At 41.0% G+C, this 20,533-nt stretch overlaps 1 protein-coding gene across 1 annotated transcript in view; it reads right to left on the bottom strand.

The window, feature by feature from the left end:
* Nucleotides 1–20,533, bottom strand: part of ADAMTS17 (ADAM metallopeptidase with thrombospondin type 1 motif 17) — a 366,608-nt gene that overhangs the window by 271,045 nt on the left and 75,030 nt on the right. Inside the window, 1 exon segment of the mRNA XM_087428860.1 lies at nucleotides 17,007–17,179. Within this exon segment, the coding sequence (XP_087284986.1) occupies nucleotides 17,007–17,179 (173 nt within the window).

Raw genomic sequence — 20,533 nt, 5'->3', positions numbered from 1 at the left:
TAGGGCTCTGATTCCTGAAGGAGAGGCAAGGCAGTGGGGAGATGTTCCCAGGACACAGAAGCGGCAGGAGGTCAGGCAGTACAAGACAAGCCCACACTCCTAGCCAGACCTTGGCCTTGCTCTCTCCTGCTGCCTGGCCTCCCGAAGTCCCCTGCCCCCAACTCTGCCCCAAATTCTGAGCCCGGTAACCCAGCATTTCTTTCGATTCCATATACACTTCCAAAAATATGATTCCTTTTCTGCTTCAGTTAGCCCAGATCCAGTTTCTAATCAAAACCTCTGACCGACAGAAGAACCAAGCTCACCGCTCTATGGTTTACAAAACTCCTTTCTTCCGTGTTTGGAAACAGGACCACTCTGCATGATGCCAGGGTTTTCTGGTACCTCTTCCACGCTTCCCAAGTCCTCAAAAATAACCAAAGTTGTTCTGCTTTCACAGCAGCCATTTCTTCCGCAACTCTGAAGTCTGACTGAACACAGCTCAGAGGTGAAGCTGTTTACAGCAGCCAGGTGTTCTCTCAGTCCAGTTCTTTCTCATCATGCTTGTTTTATCTTCTCCATCTTGATACATCCCCCTTGAAGGACAAGATGTGAGCTGAGAGGGGCTGAAGGAGACCACCCATAGCACAGTGGGCTGTGTGGGAGGTGTAAATATGTCATTACACTTATGTAGAAACACTTTCTACCAGAGTTTAGGACAGCACATCTGTGTGATGTGCTTGGAATACAAAAGGCTTTTCAGAAGTATATTAATCAAGGAATTAAAAAAGGAAAGCCAGTGTTTACATGACTTCAGCACTAAATCCGTTGCAAAGGATGTTGGTATATGGCATCACTCACTCATTTACGAGTTCACAGACTCCACAAACATTTTTTGATCATCCCCTGCACATGTACCAGGCACTGGGTAAATAATGGTGAAGGTGTAGACATAGTCGTACCTGAATGAACTTACAGATAATGAAAAGACAGATAAGCGGGGTGGGTTTTTAATTGTATTAAATATGCATAATATGAAATTTATCACTTTACACATTTTTAAGTGTACATTTTAGTGGCATTAAGCAATGTGAGCACAACTCACATTGTTGTGCAACCATCACCGCCACCAACCTACAGGACTTTTTCATCTTTCCCACCTGAAACTCTGTACCATTCCTTCCTCCCTCCAGCCCCTGGCAACCACCATTCTACTTTCTGTCTCTATAAATTGGACTGCTCCAGGTACCTCATACAAATGTACCATGTAGCACTTGTACAGTATTCCTACTTTTGTGACTGACTTATTTCACTTAACATAACGTCCTCAATGTTCATCTATGTTGTAGCATGTGTCAGAATTTCCTTCCTTTTTAAGGCTGAATAACATTCCACCGTATGGAGAGACCACATTCTGTTCATCCATTCACCTGTCGATGGACACTTGGGTTGCTTACACCTTTTGGCTATTATGGATAATGCTGCTACAAATACGGGTATACAAATATTTGTTTATGACCCTGCTTTCACTTCTTTTGGGCATATACTCAGAAGTGGAATTACTGGATCATATGATAAGTCTATTTTTATTTTTTTGAAGAACAACCACACTGTTTTCCATGAGGACTGCACCATTTTACAGTCCCAACAACAGTGCACAAGGGTCCCCGTTCTCGCCAATACTTGTGATTTTACATTTTTTTAAATAATGGCATCTTTTTTTTTTCAATTATTTTATTGAGATCATAATGATTTATGACATTGTGTAATTTCAGGTGTACATTACTATTTATGATTTTCTGTATAGATTTCATCACGCTCACCACTAGTAGTCTAATTTTTATCCACCACCATACATATGTGCCCCATTACCATTTTCGCCCCTCCCCAGCCCCCTTCCCCTCTGGTAACCACTAATCAGTTCTCTTTTTCCATGTATTTGTTTATCTTCCACATATGAGTAAAATCACATGGTGTTTGTCTTTCTCTGTCTGGCTTATTTCACTTAATATCACGCCCTCAAGGTCCATCCACGTTGTTGCAAATGGGACGATTTTGTCTTTTTTCATGGCTGAGTAGTATTCCATTGTATATATATACCACTTCTTCTTTATCCATTCATCAGTCGATGGGCACTTGAGCTGCTTCCATGTCTTGGCTATTATGAATAATGCTGCAATAAACATAGAGATACATAAATCTCTTTAGATCGTTGATTTCAAGTTCTTTGGATAAACACCCAGTAGTGGGATAGTTGGATCATATGGTATTTCTATTTATAATTTTTTGAGAAATCTCCCTACTATTTTCCGTTGTGGCTGCACCAGTTCGCATTCCCACCAGCAGTGTATGAGGGCTCCCTTTTCTCCACATCCTCTTCAATCTTTGTTATTTTTTTCTTGGTAATTATAGCCATTCTGACTGGTATAAGGTGATATCTCATTGTAGTTTTGATTTGCATTTCCCTAATAATTAGTGATGTTGAATGTCTTTCATGTGCATGTTGGCCATCTGTATATCTTCTTTGGAAAAATGTCTGTTCATATCCTCTGCCCCTTTTTTAATCTGTTGTTTGTATTTTTTTTTTTTGATTTGTATGAGTTCTTGATGTATTTTGGAGATTAACCCCTTGTCAGATATATGATTTGCAAATATTTTTCCCCAGTTAGTAGGTTGTCTTTTCGTTTTGTTCCTGGTTTCCTTTGCCTTGCAGAAGGTTTTTAGTCTGATGTAGTCCCCTTTGTTAATTTTTTCTTTTGTTTCTGTTGCCTTAGTAGACGTGGTATTCAAAAAGATACTGCTAAGACCAATGTCAAAGAGTGTACTGCCTACATTTTCTTTTAGGAGTTTTATGGTTTCACGTCTTTAATTTCTATTTAATCTATTTTTAATCTATTTTCAAGCCTTTAATCTATTTTGAATTAATTTTTGTGTGCAGTGCAAGATAATGGTCTACTTTCATTCTTTTGCATATGGCTGTCCAATTTCCCAGCAACATTTATTGAAGAGACTTTCCTTTTTCCATTGCATGTTCTTGGCTCCGAAGATTAGCTGTCCATAGATGTGTGGTTTTTTTCCTGGGCTTTCAATTCTGTTCCATTGATCTGTGTGTCTGTTTTTGTGCCAGTATCATGCTGTTTTGATTACTACAGCTTTGTAGTATATTTTGAAGTCAGAGATTGTGAGGCCTCCAGCTTTGTTCTTTTTTCTCAGGATTGCTTTGGCTATTCAGGATCTTTTGTTGTTCCATATAAATTTTAGGATTCTTTGTTCTGTTTCTGTGAAGAATGTCATTGGGATTCTGATTGGGATTGCAATGACTTTGAATATTGCTTTAGGTAGTATGAACATTTCAACTATGTTTATTCTTCCAATCCAGGAGCATGGAATATCTTTACATTTCTCTATGCCTTCTTCAATTTCTTTCAATAACATCTTATAGTTTTCAGTGTATAGCTCTTTCACCTCTTTGGTTAAATTTATTCCTAGATATTTTATTCTTTTTGCTGTAATTGTTCTAAATGGGATTGTATTCCTGACTTCTCTTTCTGCTAGTTCGTTGTTAGTGTACAGAAATATAACTGATTTTTGTACGTTGATTTTGTACCCTGCAACTTTGCAGTAGTTGTTGATTATTTCTGATAGTTTTCTGGTAGATTCTTAGGGTTTTCTATATATAGAATCATGTCATATACAAGCAGCGAGAGTTTTATTTCTTCTTTCCAATTTGGATTCCTTTTCTTCCTTGTTCTTGCCTAATTGCTCTGGCCAAAACCTCCAGTACTATGTTGAATAGGAGCGGTGAGAGAGGGCACCCTTGTCTTGTTCCTATTCTCTGAGGGATGGCTTTCAGTTTTTCTCCATTGAGTATGAGGTTGGCTATGGGTTTCTCATATATGGCCTTTATTTTGTTGAGGTACTCTCATTCTATACCCATTTTATTGAGAGGTTTTTTTTTTTTTTATCTTAAATGGACGTTGGAGCTTGTCAAATGCTTTCTCTGCATCTATTGAGATGATGATGTGATTTTTATTCCTCATTTTGTTAATGTGGTGATTCACATTGATTGATTTGTAGAGGTTGAACCATCTCTGCATCTCTAGAATAAATCCCACTTGATCATGGTGTATGATCCTTTTAATGTATTGCTGAATTCAGTTTGCCAATATTTTATTGAGGATTTTTGCATCTATGTTCATCAGCAATATTGGCCTGTAATTTTCCTTCTTTGTGTTTTCTTTGTGTGGTTTTGGATCAGCGTAATGTTGGCCTCATAGAATGAGTTAGGAAGCATTCTGACTTCTTCAATTTTTTGGAATAGTTTGAGAAGGATAGGTATTAAGTCTTTTTTGAATGTTTGGTAGAATTCTCCAGAGAAGCCATCTGGTCCTGGACTTTTGATTTTGGGGAGGTTTTTGATTACTGTCCAGTCTCTTTACTTGTGATTGGTCTATTCAGAGTGTCTATTTCTTCTTGATTCAGTTTTGGGAGGTTGTACAAGCTTAAGAATTTATCTATTCTTCTAGCTTATCCAATTTGTGGGCATATAGCTTTTTATAGTATCCTCTTATAATCCTTTGTAATTCTGCAGTATCCATCGTAATTTCTCCTCTTTCATTTTTAATTTTATTTATTTGAACCTTATTTTTTTCTTGTTGAGTCTGGCTAAGGGTTTGTCAATTTTGTTTATCTTCTCAAAGAACCAGCTCTCAGTTTTATTGATCCTTCCTAGTGTTTTCTTAGTCTCTATTTTATTAATTTCTGATCTAATTTTTAGTATTTCCCTCCTTTTGCTGACTTTGGACTTTGTTCTTCTTTTTCTAGTTCTGTTAGGTGCAGTTTAAGATCACTTGTTTGAGATTTTTCTTGTTTGTTGAAGTGGGCCTGTACCACTATGAATTTCCCTCTTAGGACCACTTTTGCTGCATCCCATAAGAAGTGGTATGGTGTATTTTCATTTTATTTTTTAATTTCTCCTTTGATTTCTTCATTGATGCAATGGTTGTTCAGTAGCATGTTGTTTAGTCTCCACATATTTGTGACTTTCCCAGTGTTTTTCTTGTGGTTGATTTCTAGTTTCATAGCATTATAGTTGGAAAAGATGCTTGAGATTATTTCAATCTTCTTAAATTTATTGAGGCTTGCCTTTTTCCCCAACATATGGTCTATCTTTGAGAATGATCCATGTGCACTTGAAAAGAATGTGTATTCTGCTGGTTTTAGATGGAATGGTCTCTATATATCTAATAAGTCCATCTGATCAAGTGTTTCATTTAAATCCACTATTTCCTTGTTGACTTTATGTCTGGATCATCTGTCCATTGATGTAAGTGGGGTGTTGAGGTCCCCTACTATTATTGTGTTGCTGTTAATTTCTCCCTTTAGGTCTGTTAATAGTTGCTTTATATACTTTGGTGCTCCTGTGTTAGATGCATAAATATTCATAAATGTTATGTCCTCTTGGTGGAGTGTCCCTTTTGTCATTATATACTGCCCCTCTTTATCTCTCATTGTCTTTTTTTATCTTGAAGTCTGCTTTGTCTGATGTAAGTATGGCAATACCTGCTTTCTTGTTCTGCCATTTGCTTGGAGTATCATCTTCCATCCCTTCATTTTGAGCCTACGTTTGTCTTCAGAGCTGAGATGGTTTCCCGGAGGCAGTGTATTGTTAGGTCTTCTTTTTTAATCCACAGCTACTCTGTGTTTTTTGATTGGAGAATTCAATCCATTTACATTTAGAGTGATTATTCATATATGAAGGCTTAATACTGTCATCTTATCTCTTGTTTTCCGGTTCTATGTTTCCATTGTTTCTCTTCCTTTCTATTTCTGACTGCCATTTCACTTTGGTGGTATTCTGTGGAGGTTTTCTCTTTTTTTAATGAATTGTGGCTGGCTCTGCTCTGATTTTTTGTTTAGTGGTTACCGTGAGGCTTGTATAAAAGATGAGATAGTCCATTTTCTGATAGCCTCTTATCTCCGTTAGCCTAAGCAGGTTCTATCCCTTTCCTCTTCCCCTTCTGAGTTATTGTTGTCACAAATTATTCTGTTTTGTGTTGCAGTTTGTGACTAAGTTGAAGTGTTTATAGCTACTTTTGATGCTTTCCTTCTGTTTATCTTTTAAATTATAAGTGAATATTTGCTTCCCTGTTCTGAAGGAGAGCAGCAATTTTCTGATTTATCTCTTTTCTCAAAGCTTCATAGACCTCTGCCTTTTTGTTTCAGGTATGAGGTTATCTTTAATCATTTCTTGTAGGGGAGGTCTAGTGGTAACGAACTCTCTCAGCTTTTGTTTTCTGGGAAAGGTTTTATTTCTCCATCATAACTGAAGGATAGTTTTGCTGCATAGAGTATTCTTGGTTGAAAGTTTTTGTCTTTCAATATTTTCAATATATCATTCCACTCTCTCCTAGCCTGTAAGGTTTCTGCCGAGAAATCACTGAAAGCCTGATGAGGGTTCCTTTGTAGGTTATTTTCTTCTGCCTTGTTGCCCTTAATATTTTTTCTTTGTCGTTGACTTTTGCCAGTTTTACTATTATATGCCTTGGAGGTGGTCTTTTAGCATTGATATAATTAGTTCTATTAGCCTCATGTATTTGTAAATTCAGTTCCTTCCGCATGTTTGGGAACTTCTCAGCTATTATTTCTTTGAACAAGCTCTCTGCTCCTCTCTTCTCTCTCTGGAATACCTATAATCCTTATGATGCTTTTCCTAATTGAGTCAGATATTTGTCAAAGAATTCCTTCATTTTTTTTACATCTTAGTTCTCTCTCTTCCTCCACCTGTAGCATTTCTACCTCTAAATCACTAATTCTTTCCGCCATAACATCAGTTCTATTTTTTAAGGATTCTAGATTATTTTTTATTGCATTAATTGTGTTCTTCCTATCCAGAATTTCTCCTTGGTATTTTTTTTTTATAGTTTTAATCTCTTTAGTGAAGTAGTCCTTCTTCTCATTAATTTTATTCCTGAGCTCACTGAACTGTCTTTCTAGTTTTCTTGTAACTCACTGAGTTTCTTTATGACAGCTACTTTGAATTCTCTGCCACATAGTTTGTAAATTTCTGTGCCTTCAGGGTTCGTTTCTGGAGAATTGTCATTTTCCTTGTGGTCTGAATCATTGCTGTAGTTTCTCATGGTATTTGATGAACTAACATTTTGTCGGCACCTTTGTGGTAGTATTAGGTCACAGATTGCACCTGCTACCACTAGGGGGAAGCAGGAGCTGTGTTTCTAATCCCATCCTGTCTGCTGGACATTGTGGGGGTACTATGGGAGTTTGCGCGTGCTGGGAAAGCATTCAGGCACATGTGCAGATCTGCTGCTGCCTCTTCTTGCGATCGTACTGACTGCTGTGCTTGGTGGGTGGGCCTTCCTCACGGAGACAAAGCCTGGGCCACTCCTTGGGGCCGCAGCAGCATGGTGGGCTCTCCCACCACCAGGAACGTGATCACAAGTGGGCTAAGGGCTGCTGCCACCTCTTCCTACAGTCACCCCGAGGCATGTTCCCACTTTTTGGCAACAGCAGTACCATGTGCCGGCCAGGAAATCATTCACATGCTTGCACAGGGCTGCCAGGGAAGGGCAGGGGAGTGTTCACCTATCTCCACCACTTCCCAGAGGTCCAGTCCATCCATCTTCAGATATATAGCTGCGTGGGTCTCTCAGGTGTCTTGTTGTGCTGTGTGGGTTTCCTCTGTTGGTGAATGATTGCCCATTTAGTTGTAGTTCAAAGTGGGAGAGATGAAGGGAAGAGCTCACTCCACCATGTTGCTGACGTCACTCTAATAATAGCATCTTAATGGTCTTAATGGGAGTGAAGTGATATCTCATTGTGGTTTTGATTTGCATTTCCCTAATGAGTGCTGTTTGTTTTTTGTTGGTGTTGTTGAATTTTAGAAGTTCTCTATATATTCTGGATATTATCAGATATGTAATTTGCAAATACTGTCTCCCATTCTGTGAGTTACCTTTTCACTCTGCTGATAGTATCCCTTGATGAACAAAAGATTTTATATTTGATGAAGTCCAGTTTGTCTATTTTTTCTTTTGTTGCCTGTTTCTTTGGTGTAACATAGAAAAAATCATTGCCAAATCCAATGAAGCTTTTTTCCTATGTTTTCTTCTAGGAGTTTTATAGTTTTAGCTCTTATGTTCAGGTCTTTGATCCATTTTGAGTTAATTTTTGTATATAGTGTTAGGTAAGGGTCAAACTTCATTCTTTTGCATGTGGATATCCAGTTTTTCCAGCACTATTTGTTGAAAAGACTGTTACTTCACCATTGAATGGTCTCAGCATCCTTGTTGAAAATCATTTGACCATATACGTCAGGGTTTATTTCTGGGCTCTCTATTCTATTCCATTGGTCTATACGTTTGTCTTTATGCCAGCACCACAGTATTTTGATTACTATACCTTTGTAGTAAATTTTTAAATCAGGAAGTGTAAGTACCCCAACTTTGTTTTTCTTTTTCAAGATTGTTTTGGCTGTTCAGGGTCTTTTGAGATTCCATGCCAATTTTAGGATGGATTTCTCTATTCTGCAAGGAAAAATGTTCTTTGGATTTTGCTAGAGATTGCACTGAATCTGTAGATTGCTTTGGGTACTACTAACATCCTAATAATAAGTTTTCTAATCCATGAACATGAGTGTCATTCCATTTATTTAGGTGGTCTTCAATTTCTTTCATCAGTTTTGTAGTTTTTAGTGTACAAGTCTTTCACCTCCTTGATTAAGTTAATCCCTAAGTATTTTATTCTTATGGAAGCTATTGTAAATGGAATGGTTTTCTTAATTTCCTTCTTGGATTGTTCATTGTTAGGTACAGTAATCACTCCTTAACTACAGGGGACATGTTCCAAGACCCCCAGTGGATGCCTGAAACTGTAGATAGTACCAAACTGTATATATACCATGTTTTTTTTCATACACACAGACCTATGATAAAGTTTGATTTATAAATTAGGCAAAGTAAGATATTAACAACAATAACTAATAATATAGAACAATTATAACAGACTATAATAAAAAATATGTGAATGTGGTCTCTGTCTCTCAAAATATCTTATTGTACTGTATTTTCAGACTGCAGTTGACTGCAAGCAACTGAAACCACAGAAAGCAAAACTGGATAAGGGGGGACTACTGTATAGAAATGCAACTGATGTGTGTTGGTTTTGTATCCCGCTACTTTGCTGAATTATTTTATTTGTTCTAACATTTTTTATGTGGAATTTTAGGGTTTTCTACATATAAGCTCATGTCATCTGTGAACAAAGATAATTTATTTCTTCCTTTCCTGTTTGGATGCCTTTTATTTCTTTTTCTTTCTAATTGCTGTGGCTAGGACTCCCAGTAGTATGTTGAATAGAAGCAGTGAAAGCAGGCATCCTTGCCTTGTTCCTGATCTTAGAGCCTGAGCTTTCAATCTTTCACCATTGAGTATTATGTTTGCTGTGGGTTTTTTATACATAGTGTTTATGATATTGAGGTAGTTTCCTTCTATTCCTAGTTAGTTGAGTGTTTTTTGTATCATGAAAGAGTGTTAAATTTTATCAAACACTTTTCCTGCATCAATTGAGGTGATCGGGTTTTGTTTTATCCTTCATCCTGTTAATATGGTGTATTACATTGATTTTTGTATGTTGAACCATCCTTGCATTTCAGGAATAAATCCCACTTTGTTGTGATGTATAATCTGATTTTGGTTTGCTAGTATTTTGTTAAGGATTTTTGCAATAATATTCATAAGGGAAATTATCTTCTCATTCACAAGGAACTGTAGTTTTCTTTTCTTTTAGTGTCTTTACCTGGCTTTGGTATAAGGGCAATGCTGGCCTCATAGAAAGAGTTAGGAAGTGTTCTCTCCTCTTCAGTTTTTTGAAAGAGTTTGAGAACTGGTTAGTTAGTGCTCCTTTAAATGTTTGATATAATTCACCAGTGAAGCTGCCAAGTCTAGGGCTTTTGTCAGGAGACTTCTGATTACTGATTCAATCTCCTTACTAGCTATAGGTCTGTTCAGGTTTTCTATATCTTTGTGATTAAGTCTTGGTAAGTTCTGTGTTTCTAGGAATTTTTCCAGTTCCTCTAGGTTATTCCATCTGTTGGTGTACAATGGTTCACAGTATTCTCTTATAATCCCTTTTATTTCTGTAGAATTGGTAGTCATGTCCCCACTTTCATTTCTGATTTTAGTAATCTGAGTTTTGTTATTAGCCCAGGTAAAGATTTGTCAATTTTATCAATTTTTTTTAAAGATTTAACTCTTGCTTTTGTTGATTTTCTCTATTATTTTTCTATTCTTTATCTATCTCATTCTAATATTATTTTCTTCCTTCTGCTAGCTTTGAGTTTAATTTGTTCTTCTTCTTCTAGTTCCTTAAGGTTTAAAGTTAGGTGGTTGATTTGAGATCTTTCTTCTTTTTTAATGTGAGCATTTACAGCTATACATTTCCCTCACTGTTCCTCAAGTTTTGGTATGTTGTGTTTTTATTTTTATTCACCTCTGTGTATTTTCTCATTTCCCGTGGTTTTTCCCTTGACCCAGTGGTTGTTTAAGAGTATGTTGTTTAATTTCCACATATTTGTGAATTCTCCAGTTTTCCTTCTGTTATTGATTTTCATTGTGCTTGGAGAAGATTATTTTGCATGATATCTTTCAAATGTGTTGAGACAATTTGTGACCTAATATATGGTATATCCTGGATAATATGCCACATGCACTTGAAAAAAAGGAATATTCTGTTGTTGGGTAGAGTATTCTGTCTGTCTGTTAGATCTAGTTGGTTTATTGTGTTGTTCAAGTCCTCCACTTCCTTATCTTCTTGTGTAGTTGTCTTATTCACTATTGAGAGTGGAGGATTGAAGTCTCAAACTATTATTATAGAAATGCATATTTATCCCTTCAATTCTATCAATTTTTGCTTCATATATTTTGATGGCCTGTTATTAGCTGCATAAATACTTATAACTGTTATATCTTTTGCTGTATTGAATCTTTTATTAATATACGGTATCCTTCTTTGCCTCTTGTAAACTTTTTTTAATTAAAGTCTATTTTGTGTGATGTTAGTATAGCCACTCCTGCGCTCTATGGTTATTAGTTGCATGGAATGTCTTTTTCCATCCTTTTGCTTTCAACTTATTTGTGTTTTGGGATCTAAAGTGAGTCTCTTGTAGAGAGATGGAGCATATAGAGCTCCATAGCAGCATATAGTGGGATCATGTTGGGTTTTTTTCTTAATCCATTCTGCCAATCTGTCTTTTGATTGAAGAATATAATCCACTTACATTTAGGGTAATTTATGATAAGGAAGGACTTACTTCTGCATTTTGCTATTTGTTTTCTGTATGCTTTATAGCTTTTTTGTCCCTCGTCTCCTACAGTACTGACATTTTTGTGTTTAGTTGATATTTTTATAATGAAACTTTTAAATTTCATTCTCATTTCCTTTTGTGTGTATTCTATAGCTATTTTCTTTGTGGTTACCATGGGGATTACATTTAACATCCTAAAGTTATAACACTCTAATTTGAGTTTATAGCAGCTTACATTCAATAGCTTACAAAAACTCTGCAACAAGATGGTTTTTAAAAAGCAGATAAATATGGAATTATAAATCAAGATAAGGACCAGCAAGTAAAAAGCAGGCTGCTGTGATAAAGAAAACAGGTTGGCCTTTTCAGAGGAATCAGGAAGGAGGGGCCCTCTGACAGGACATTTACATGGAGGCCTAAAAGACCAGAGGAGCTAGCTCTATAAGGAATAGAGAGAAGAGAATTCTTGACAGAGACCATGAGTCCAAGAGGAGCTTGGGGAGCCTGAGGAATGGTGGCCTGCATGGCAGGTGTCAGTGCTGAGGTGGAGAAGGGAACAAAGCCCAGGAGAAACAGGCAGCCCTGGGTCACATGGCCTTGGAGAGCCACACAAAAGAGGGAGGATTCCACATTAACCCCATGGGAAGCCACAGAGGGGCTTAGTGCTGCTAAGTGATGAAGTCCTAATTCTGTTGGATGAAGATCTTGCTGGTCATCCTGCAGCAAGGATTCAAGGGGGAAGAAAATGAAGTGAGGAGCCCAGAAAAGCAGCTCCTGTAGTTGTCAATACCAGAAATAATGGCAGTCAGTCCAGGGTGGAGATGGAGAGAAACAACAGACTCCAGACATGCTTGTCATCTTGAACAAGGTGGGGTGGGGGTCCCTCAGCCTTGGGTTTGAGTCCTCACCCTGCTGTGTACTCAGTGGCTCTGCACCCTGCTGTGCCACTCCCCGCAAGCCTCCATTTCCTTCTCTGTAAATGAGAATGATGAAATCCACCAAGAATGAGGAAGAAAAGACATGAAATCACCCAGCTTGTCATCTGGACTGATGGATGCATCACAAACATCCACTTCTTTCCTTTCTCTCAAACATGGGCAAACAGGCCACCAATTGACACTGATCTAATACATCACAACTAGGAGATGCTAAGAAAACTATAAGTAAACACTTGACATCAACTTCTCCCCCAGGCCTGCCTTGGGGACAGGGGCCTGTCTGGGATTAGCCTTGGGGGTCAGAGCAGCATGCATGAATGAGCTGGGCCTCTGCCCACAGAGACCCAAGTGGAAGGGCGGGGAGCAGGTGGGAGCCTGGATATTAGCACCCAATGATGCTACTTCCCACAGAGAGAAATATTTTGGAAGGAAGGTGGCAACCACTCCAGCAGATTTCCTTCCCAATCCAGGGGAGCTAAGGAAATGTAGCCACTTCAATCTTGGAGACCCACAGAAAACACTCCCTGATGGGAGAGAAATGGGGTGGCTGGCCTCGCCCTCCTGCTTGCTGCACCTGAGGGCCTTGTCTAATGACAGGGCTCCTCATCCAGCCACAATCCTTTCCCATCCTCCTGGCTTAAAGATGATCTTACTTATTAACAGAAATCCCTTTTCCAAAACAGCCACAGGCAGGATAGAATTCTTTGGATTTTCAAAACCAGATTTTGAGGGATTGAAGGCTGGTGGTGGTGGTGGAGGGTGGTCTTGTTGAAAACAAGATGTGATGTTTGAATGTAACTTGTTTTTAAATTTGCTGAATAGCAACCCATGACTAGAGCAACAGAAACAGTTCCCAGTGGTGAGGGTCTGTGTGAATGGGTCAGGACATTCTGCTTTCATTCACTTTCTGGCCTTGTTAGACTGGCCAAGAAACCCCAAGGACAGACGACTGAAAGGCTAAGTGTTACTATACACATGCCATACGCCCTTCATCATAGTGGCATTGTTCTTATTAGGTCAGCCTCATCAGGAAACATTTAAATACAATTTAACGTGGTTGGCCCCAGGTTTGCCCTCAGCAAAATGATCTGGAGCCTTCAATGTCTTAAGCAGCTGAAGAGGAGCGAAGAGTGTTGAATTAAAGCCAAGCATCACAACCACTCAGCCCCTGTCTTTCAGTCCTTACAGCCCATGGAGGGTGGGGAGGGCGATGTTCCCATGTACAACGCCCCTCCCCACCTGTGATAAAATAGCTGCCCCTGCCCAGATAATAAATTATGAAAGATATATCAAAGTAGGAGCTTTCTCTTATTACTACTTTAGTTGTTGTACGGAATGTTTACTTCTTGCACTTGTCCCCAGGACAATTAGAAAAAAATAAAGGAGATGAAATTATCTGCAGATGAAAGAGTCTGGGGTGGAGCCAGGCCCACCAGCCCTCCTCCAGGGCTACCTCTTGGCAGTCTAGAGCACTGAAACCCATCATTAACCAGCCACCAGGAGGACCTGGGTTTACGCAAAGGAAGAACACAGAAATATTCCTCAGAAACCATGGCCACACACCATTAAAAGTTAACAAAAGCAATTCCACTTCTGGGTATATACCCAAAAGAAGTTAAAGCAGAGACTCAGATATTTATACATCCATGTTCACAGCAGCAGTAATCATAAGAGCCAAAAGATGGAAGCAACCAAAGTGCCCATTGATGGACAAATGGATAAACAAAATGTATATACAATGGAATATTATTCAGCCTTAAAAAGGAAGGAAATTCTGTCACCTGCTACAACATGGAGGAACCTTGAAGACATTATGCCCATTATGCTAAGTGAAATAAGCCACTCACAAAAGGACAAATACCATGTGGCTCTACTTATATAAGGTACCTAGAATCATCAAATTCATAGATAGAAAGTAGAATGGTGGTTACCAGGGGCTGGGGGGTGGTGGGGTATGGGAAGTTAGTGTTCAATGGGTACAGAGTTTCAGTTTGGGAAGACAAAGAAAGTTCTGGAGACGGATGGTGGTGTTGGCTGCACAACTATGTAAATGTGTTAAATGCACTCAACTGTACACTTAAAAATGGTTAAAATGGTATACTTTATGTGTTTTTTACCACAATTTAAAAAAAAAAAGAAACCTGAAAAAAGGGAAGGAAGGAACAAAGGATGGAAGGCAGGAAGGGAAAAAATGTTACTGCAACTTCCAGAGTTTATGACTTTGAAAGGGAGGGCAACTAGGTGTTGTACCCACAGAGGCCATGTCTTGAAAACAGATCACTAGCCGAGGGTCCCCTGGGTGTGCACACTGCTGGTTTGCTTTGCAGAAGAGCCCATCCTGTGAGGAAGTCTGTGTGTCCCAACAGTCACTCACCATGAAGATGCTACTCTCAAAGTGCTACCAAAGGAGCCTCAGCTTTAGAGCACAGCATGTCTGAGGTGGGCGTGGGCAAGACAGAGGGAATTTCCTACAAATAGGTATGTGTCGGGAGAGCCTACCTGACAAACAGAGGAGGAGGCCCGAGTCTTGTCTTTACAGCAAGCAGGACCGCTGTGAGGCTCACAACGCCCGTTAGCCCATGGTGGGTTCACAAGCATCTATATTCCCGTGGCCAGTTAGGGAGAGGCTTGGCCTGATGGCCATGGCCCTACCAGCAACCTCCTGCGTGACCTTGGCGATGTCGCCACCTCCTTCCTCTTGGGCCTTCTTCAGCCACATCTCCCCCGACAGCATAGCCCACGGCCTGTTTAACCTTGCCCTGCCTACTTACTCCCCTTCCATAGCCACACGACCCTTTGCTGCCAGGCCCAGAGCACTCTGTGCCAAACCCCTGCCTGGCTGAGGAGGAGCATCTGACACCATCTGCCAGCTCGGCGGTCAGTGGCAGAGCAGGGGTCCTGGTCCAGGCCTGTCTGAGCCTAAACTCCACACTCTTAACACCTGTTCCCCTTTCCCTCAACAAAGTCCTCCTTGACACTGATTCCACCTAGCAAAGCTCTTGTCTCTCCTCTCCCTCAGCCAAGATTGTCTGCAACTGCTGCTTCTACTTCACTTCCCATTCTCATTTCGGTCTGCCCCTGTCCAGCTTCCACCCCCAACAATCCCTAAAGCTATTCCTCCAGGGACCTGGCTGTAGCATCTGGCATTGTTAACCAGTGCCTTCTTGCACCTCTCACCTCCTTCCTTAGGGACAACCTCCTTCCAGTCTGTGTCTGCCCTTCTGCCAGCTCCTCATCCCCTGCCCTGCCCCCCAGGATCCACTGGGCTGTGTGTGGCCAGCTTCTCTACCCATCCAATGTGCTCCACCTGGACAACGCTGCGAGCTCCCAGCTCTATGCTGATAAGCCCCACGCCCTATTTCCAGCCAGGACCTCCATCCTGATCTCCATGGGGAGCTCGAATCCAGCTTGTCTAGAATTGAACTCGTCATGTCCCCAAACACTCTGCTTGTAGCCCAGATGTACCCTGAATTTCTCTCACCTCCTCTTCCTGCCTCACCAAGCCCCACACCCTACCAGTCACCAGTTTCTGTGGATTCTTCGTCCCAGCACATCCTCCTCTCTGTACGACCACCTCCTCCATCCTCACTCCTGCCCTTTAGTTCACACATATTCCATTCCCGATGCTCCTTCTTGCCTTTTCCCACTCCAATCCACCCTGTGCACAGCTGCTGGAGTTGTCCTCCTGAACATGACTCTGGACACGTTCCTCCCCATCCCTTCTGTGGCCCCACCTCTCAAGCTGTCTTACCTGCCTTCCCCAACACGACCCAGTCCACATGTCCACCCATACCCCTAAGGCTCCTGCACTCCCTGCTGCAGCTGCATCCCACCACCAGGCCTCCCCCAAATGCAGCTCCTGCTGCACCCTCTGTGTGACCTGCCACCCCTCCCCTAATCTGGCAAACACTTACTCCCGCTCAGCTCAAGGATCAGCTCTCTCATGAAACCTCCATGCTGCAGGATGATCACTCACCAGCCTTCCACCTGGACCCTGGTGGTCCCCACAGGTATTTCTACTGTTAACATGGATGCTTTATTCGTTGTTGATACCACTGCCTTCTGAGGGAAGGACCAGGTATTTTTTGCACTTGTATCCCCAGCATCTAACACAGTGCCAGGAGGTCTTCAAAAATGCTTGTTAGGAAAGCGGATAGATGGCTGGAGTTGGGATGTACTCAAAGATGCTTCTGTGTCTAAAATTTGAGGAGTGCAGCCCCTCTCCCACACACCCATCAAGGGAAGCACCTCTATCCCCACCCATCAAATCGGATGTACACACAGACTCCTTCCTTGGTTCCCTCCACTAGATAACCTCTCTCCCCATCTCTCACCAGGCCCTCACTGCACACAGCAAGCTCTGTTTACATGAAAGTTTGGTCATGATTCCTCCTTCTAGACTGCTGACTCCTTAGAGCACAGACTGGGCTCAGTCACTTTGAATACCCCTTGGATGGGTCTCACACAGAGCAACAGTCTTAGAGGGCCTCTGGTAAGGAGTGGCGGGGCAGAGCTCAATCACTGGGCAAACCCAGGCACTGAAACACCACACCAAAGTGAGTCAGTGGGGGGGCCCTCTCCCACGGGGACGCCCACAAGCCCCCTGACCTCTGCGCAGCCCAGGGGTCATAACGCTGTGTGTGCCTCCATCCCCCAACCCAGCTTCTTCCTTAACTGAGGAGAAGATGAGGACATAGCACCCACGTCCCAAGCACTCATCCAAGATGAAACAGAGCCCACCAGGGTCAGAACCCTGACTCCAGACTCACCATGTTCATGACAGTGAGGATGAACCTCTGGGCAGCCTCTGCCCCGTGGTACTGCACCATGTCGGCATCGGCCACCACCAGTGTCTCCACCGTATGTTCATTGGTGAGCCGGATGGCATTTCTCCGCTCGCGCCAGTCTCGCAATGGCTTGCCCCTCCTTGGCTTCTTGTTTTCTAAAAAATAATGGAGACATTCATGCAGTCCTTAGTGTATTGATTTCCAAAACCATACGGTGAACAGGGCTTCCGTTGAGGCTCCCCAAGAGAATGGTCAGTCTCAACTGGCCAGTAGATGGACCTCCACCATCACGGGGCGAGTTTCTGAGTTCGCTCACTAGAGGCAGAGCTAACAGGCAGAAGCAAGAGAGCTTGGGAGGCCAGACACCAAAAGGGCTCACACCCATCCACCATCACTGCCGAGGAGGCAAATGGGACCAAACATCACGGAAGAGAAGACTTGTCCCTCAGAGGAACCTGGAGAGCAACATAAAGTCTCTGGAAGAAAAGGAAGACTGGGCCAGTGAGGAGGGATCAGAAAGTGCCTCTGGTCCCACACATCGATGGACAGCTAATCTTCGACAAAGGAGCCAAGAACATACAATGGAGAAAAGAAAGTCTCTTCAACAAATGGTGCTGGGAAAACTGGATAGCCACATGCAAAAAAATGAAAGTAGACCCTTACCTTACACCATACACAAAAATTAACTCAAAATGGATTAAAGACTTGAATGTAAGACCTGAAACTATGAAACTTTTAGAAGAAAACATAGGCAGTACGCTCTTCGACATCGGTCTTAGCAACATCTTTTCAAGCACCATGTCTGACCGGGCAAGAGAAACAATAGAAAAAATAAACAAATGGGACTACATTAAACTAAAAAGCTTCTGCACAGCAAAGGAAACCATCAACAAAACGAAAAGACAACCTAACAATTGGGAGAAGATATTTGCAAACCATACATCGGAGAAGGGGCTAATCTCCAAAATATATAAAGAACTCATGCATCTCAACAACAAAAAAACTAACAACCCAATTAAAAAACGGGCAAAAGACCTGAACAGACATTTCTCCAAAGAAGATATACAGATGGCCAACAGACACATGAAAAGATGCTCAAAATCATTAACTATCAGGGAAATGCAAATCAAAACTACAATGAGATATCACCTCATGCCCGTCAGAATGGCTATAATTAACAAGACAGGAAACAACATGTGTTGGAGAGGATGTGGAGAGAAGGGAACTCTCACACACTGCTGGTGTGAGTGCAAACTGGTGCAGCCACTATGGAAAACAGTATGGAGAGTCCTCAAAAAATTAAGGATAGAACTACCATATGATCCAGCTATTCCACTGCTGGGTATTTATCCAAAGAACTTGAAAACACCAACGCGTACAGATACATGCACCTCTGTGTTCATTGCAGCGTTATTCACAATAGCCAAGACTTGGAAGCAACCTAAGTGCCCATCAAGGGACGAATGGATAAAGAAGATGTGGTATATATACACGATGGAATACTAGTCAGCCATAAGAAACTATGAAATCCAGCCATTTGTGACAACATGGATGGACAATAAGGGTATTATGCAAAGTGAAATAAGTCAGAAGGAGAAGGTCAAATACCATGATTTCCCTCATTAAGCAGTAGATAATAACAAAAACAAACAAACACATAGAGACAGAGATTGGATTGGTGGTTACCAGAAGGGAAGGGGGGAGGGAGGAGGGAGAAAGCGATAATTTGGCACAAGTGTGTGGTGATGGGTTGTAGTTAGTATTTAGGTGGTGAACATGATGTAATCTATGCAGAAAGAGAAGCAGCATGATGTACATCTGAAACTTATACAATGTTATAAACCAATGTTACTGCAATAAACAAAAAATCTAAAAAAAAAAAAAGTGCCTCTGGTCAATGACAGATTTAGCCAAGGCTTTCTGAAAGGGCTACACCCACTGCTGATAACTGGGACCAAGGAAGCAGGGGGCCAGGGGACAGAACATTCCCCAGCAGGCTGGCATTCCAGAGACTGTTCTGAGAGTCATGAATAAGGAGCCTTAAGCATGAGCAGGCACAAAAGCATTATTTCAAAAAAAACCAAAACATAATCATAAAAAAAAAAAAAAATCACATGACACGTATATCCAGGCAAAGATGCAAGTTTGTCCTTTCCTCACCACCAGGAGGGGTTATTAGTAAACTTGTGAGTAATCCTCTGCTGACTCTTTAAATAATTGGATTCCCTATAAGACCTTACATTGCTAAACAGCTATTGTAATTAATCTGAGCCCACGTCGGAATGTCTGAACACTCAAAGCTGCTGTGAGGACTGACCTAGTCTTTGTTGGTGGAAACACCTCTGACCAACCTCAAAGGTTGATATGAATAACACACATCTTCAGAAGCCAAATGTGAACAGAGAGGTAGTTCTTTAATTTGATAGCTGTGATTTTCATTTTTAGCACTAGCCCTTAAAGCAGCCATCTCTGCTACAATTTCCACGTGGTAAACGCAGCCTACATATGCACAAACTGGTTTCATAAAGTGACCCAATCATTTCAGAGCCCAAAATGCACACTATGAAATAATCTGAGATATGGGTCATAACGCACAAATAAGAATACTCTGTATGATGAAATTTACAGTTGTGAAAAAATGGAAAACAATCTAAATATTCAACCACAGAGAAAGCCAACCATGTTTTGTAAAATAGTACAGAGCCATGAGAAGCATGTCTGTGAAGACTATTTAGTGATGTAGAGAGGAGCAGATATAAATCTGTATATACAGTGAAATCTCAATTTTGCAAAGATTTTACACACAAGTATCTTCAGGCCCCAATGATAGATAGATAGTTAGACAAGTAAATGAGTAAATAAATAAATAAAGAGCTAATCAACCAACCAAGGAAGAACTTAACTAAAATGTGAATGGTGCATGATATATGATCTTCATTTTCCCTTTTTTTCCTCTGTATTTTCCAAATTTATACAATGAACAAGCATTACTTTATTTATTTAAAGTAAATATCATCGAGCTTGAGAAAAACACAGAAGTCACTTTTAAACTCTAAATAACAAAACAGAAGGCATGGGGGAGCAAAGTATGTCATCTGATTTATCACAGAGATGCAAAATGAAAGGCGTAAATGTCTTGTCAGCCTCACAGGATGAGTGCCTCCTCACCCAGGGCCAGACCCCCTCCATCAAGACTACCAGGCCTCAATTGTGGAATAAGGGAAGAAAGGGTCTGTTCTAAGACAAAAGGCAAGGTCTTAAATGGTACTGCCTTTGCACATGAGCAGAATGAAAGAGGTTCCTTGTTGAGGATCTGTCTATGAACCTACACCCACATTCATCAACCAGTCAACTCTGAACACAAGGGCAGGCGGAACACCTTGGGTGATCTCCAAATTCTGGGCTCAGTTTGCTTGCCAGGTGCTCACTGCCTGGATCAGGCCAACTTGTCCAACCTGGAATTTGTGATGAGCCATCTCACTCCCATTTTAAAGCAGCAAAAGTGAAGG

The sequence above is a fragment of the Ceratotherium simum genome, chromosome 3, assembly GCF_057802395.1.
Source record: "Ceratotherium simum simum isolate JZ-2026a chromosome 3, ASM5780239v1, whole genome shotgun sequence".
In the NCBI taxonomy this organism is placed as follows: Eukaryota; Metazoa; Chordata; class Mammalia; order Perissodactyla; family Rhinocerotidae; genus Ceratotherium; species Ceratotherium simum.
Note: the sequence above shows the minus strand (reverse complement) of the source record. Positions and strands in the feature narration are given on the sequence as shown.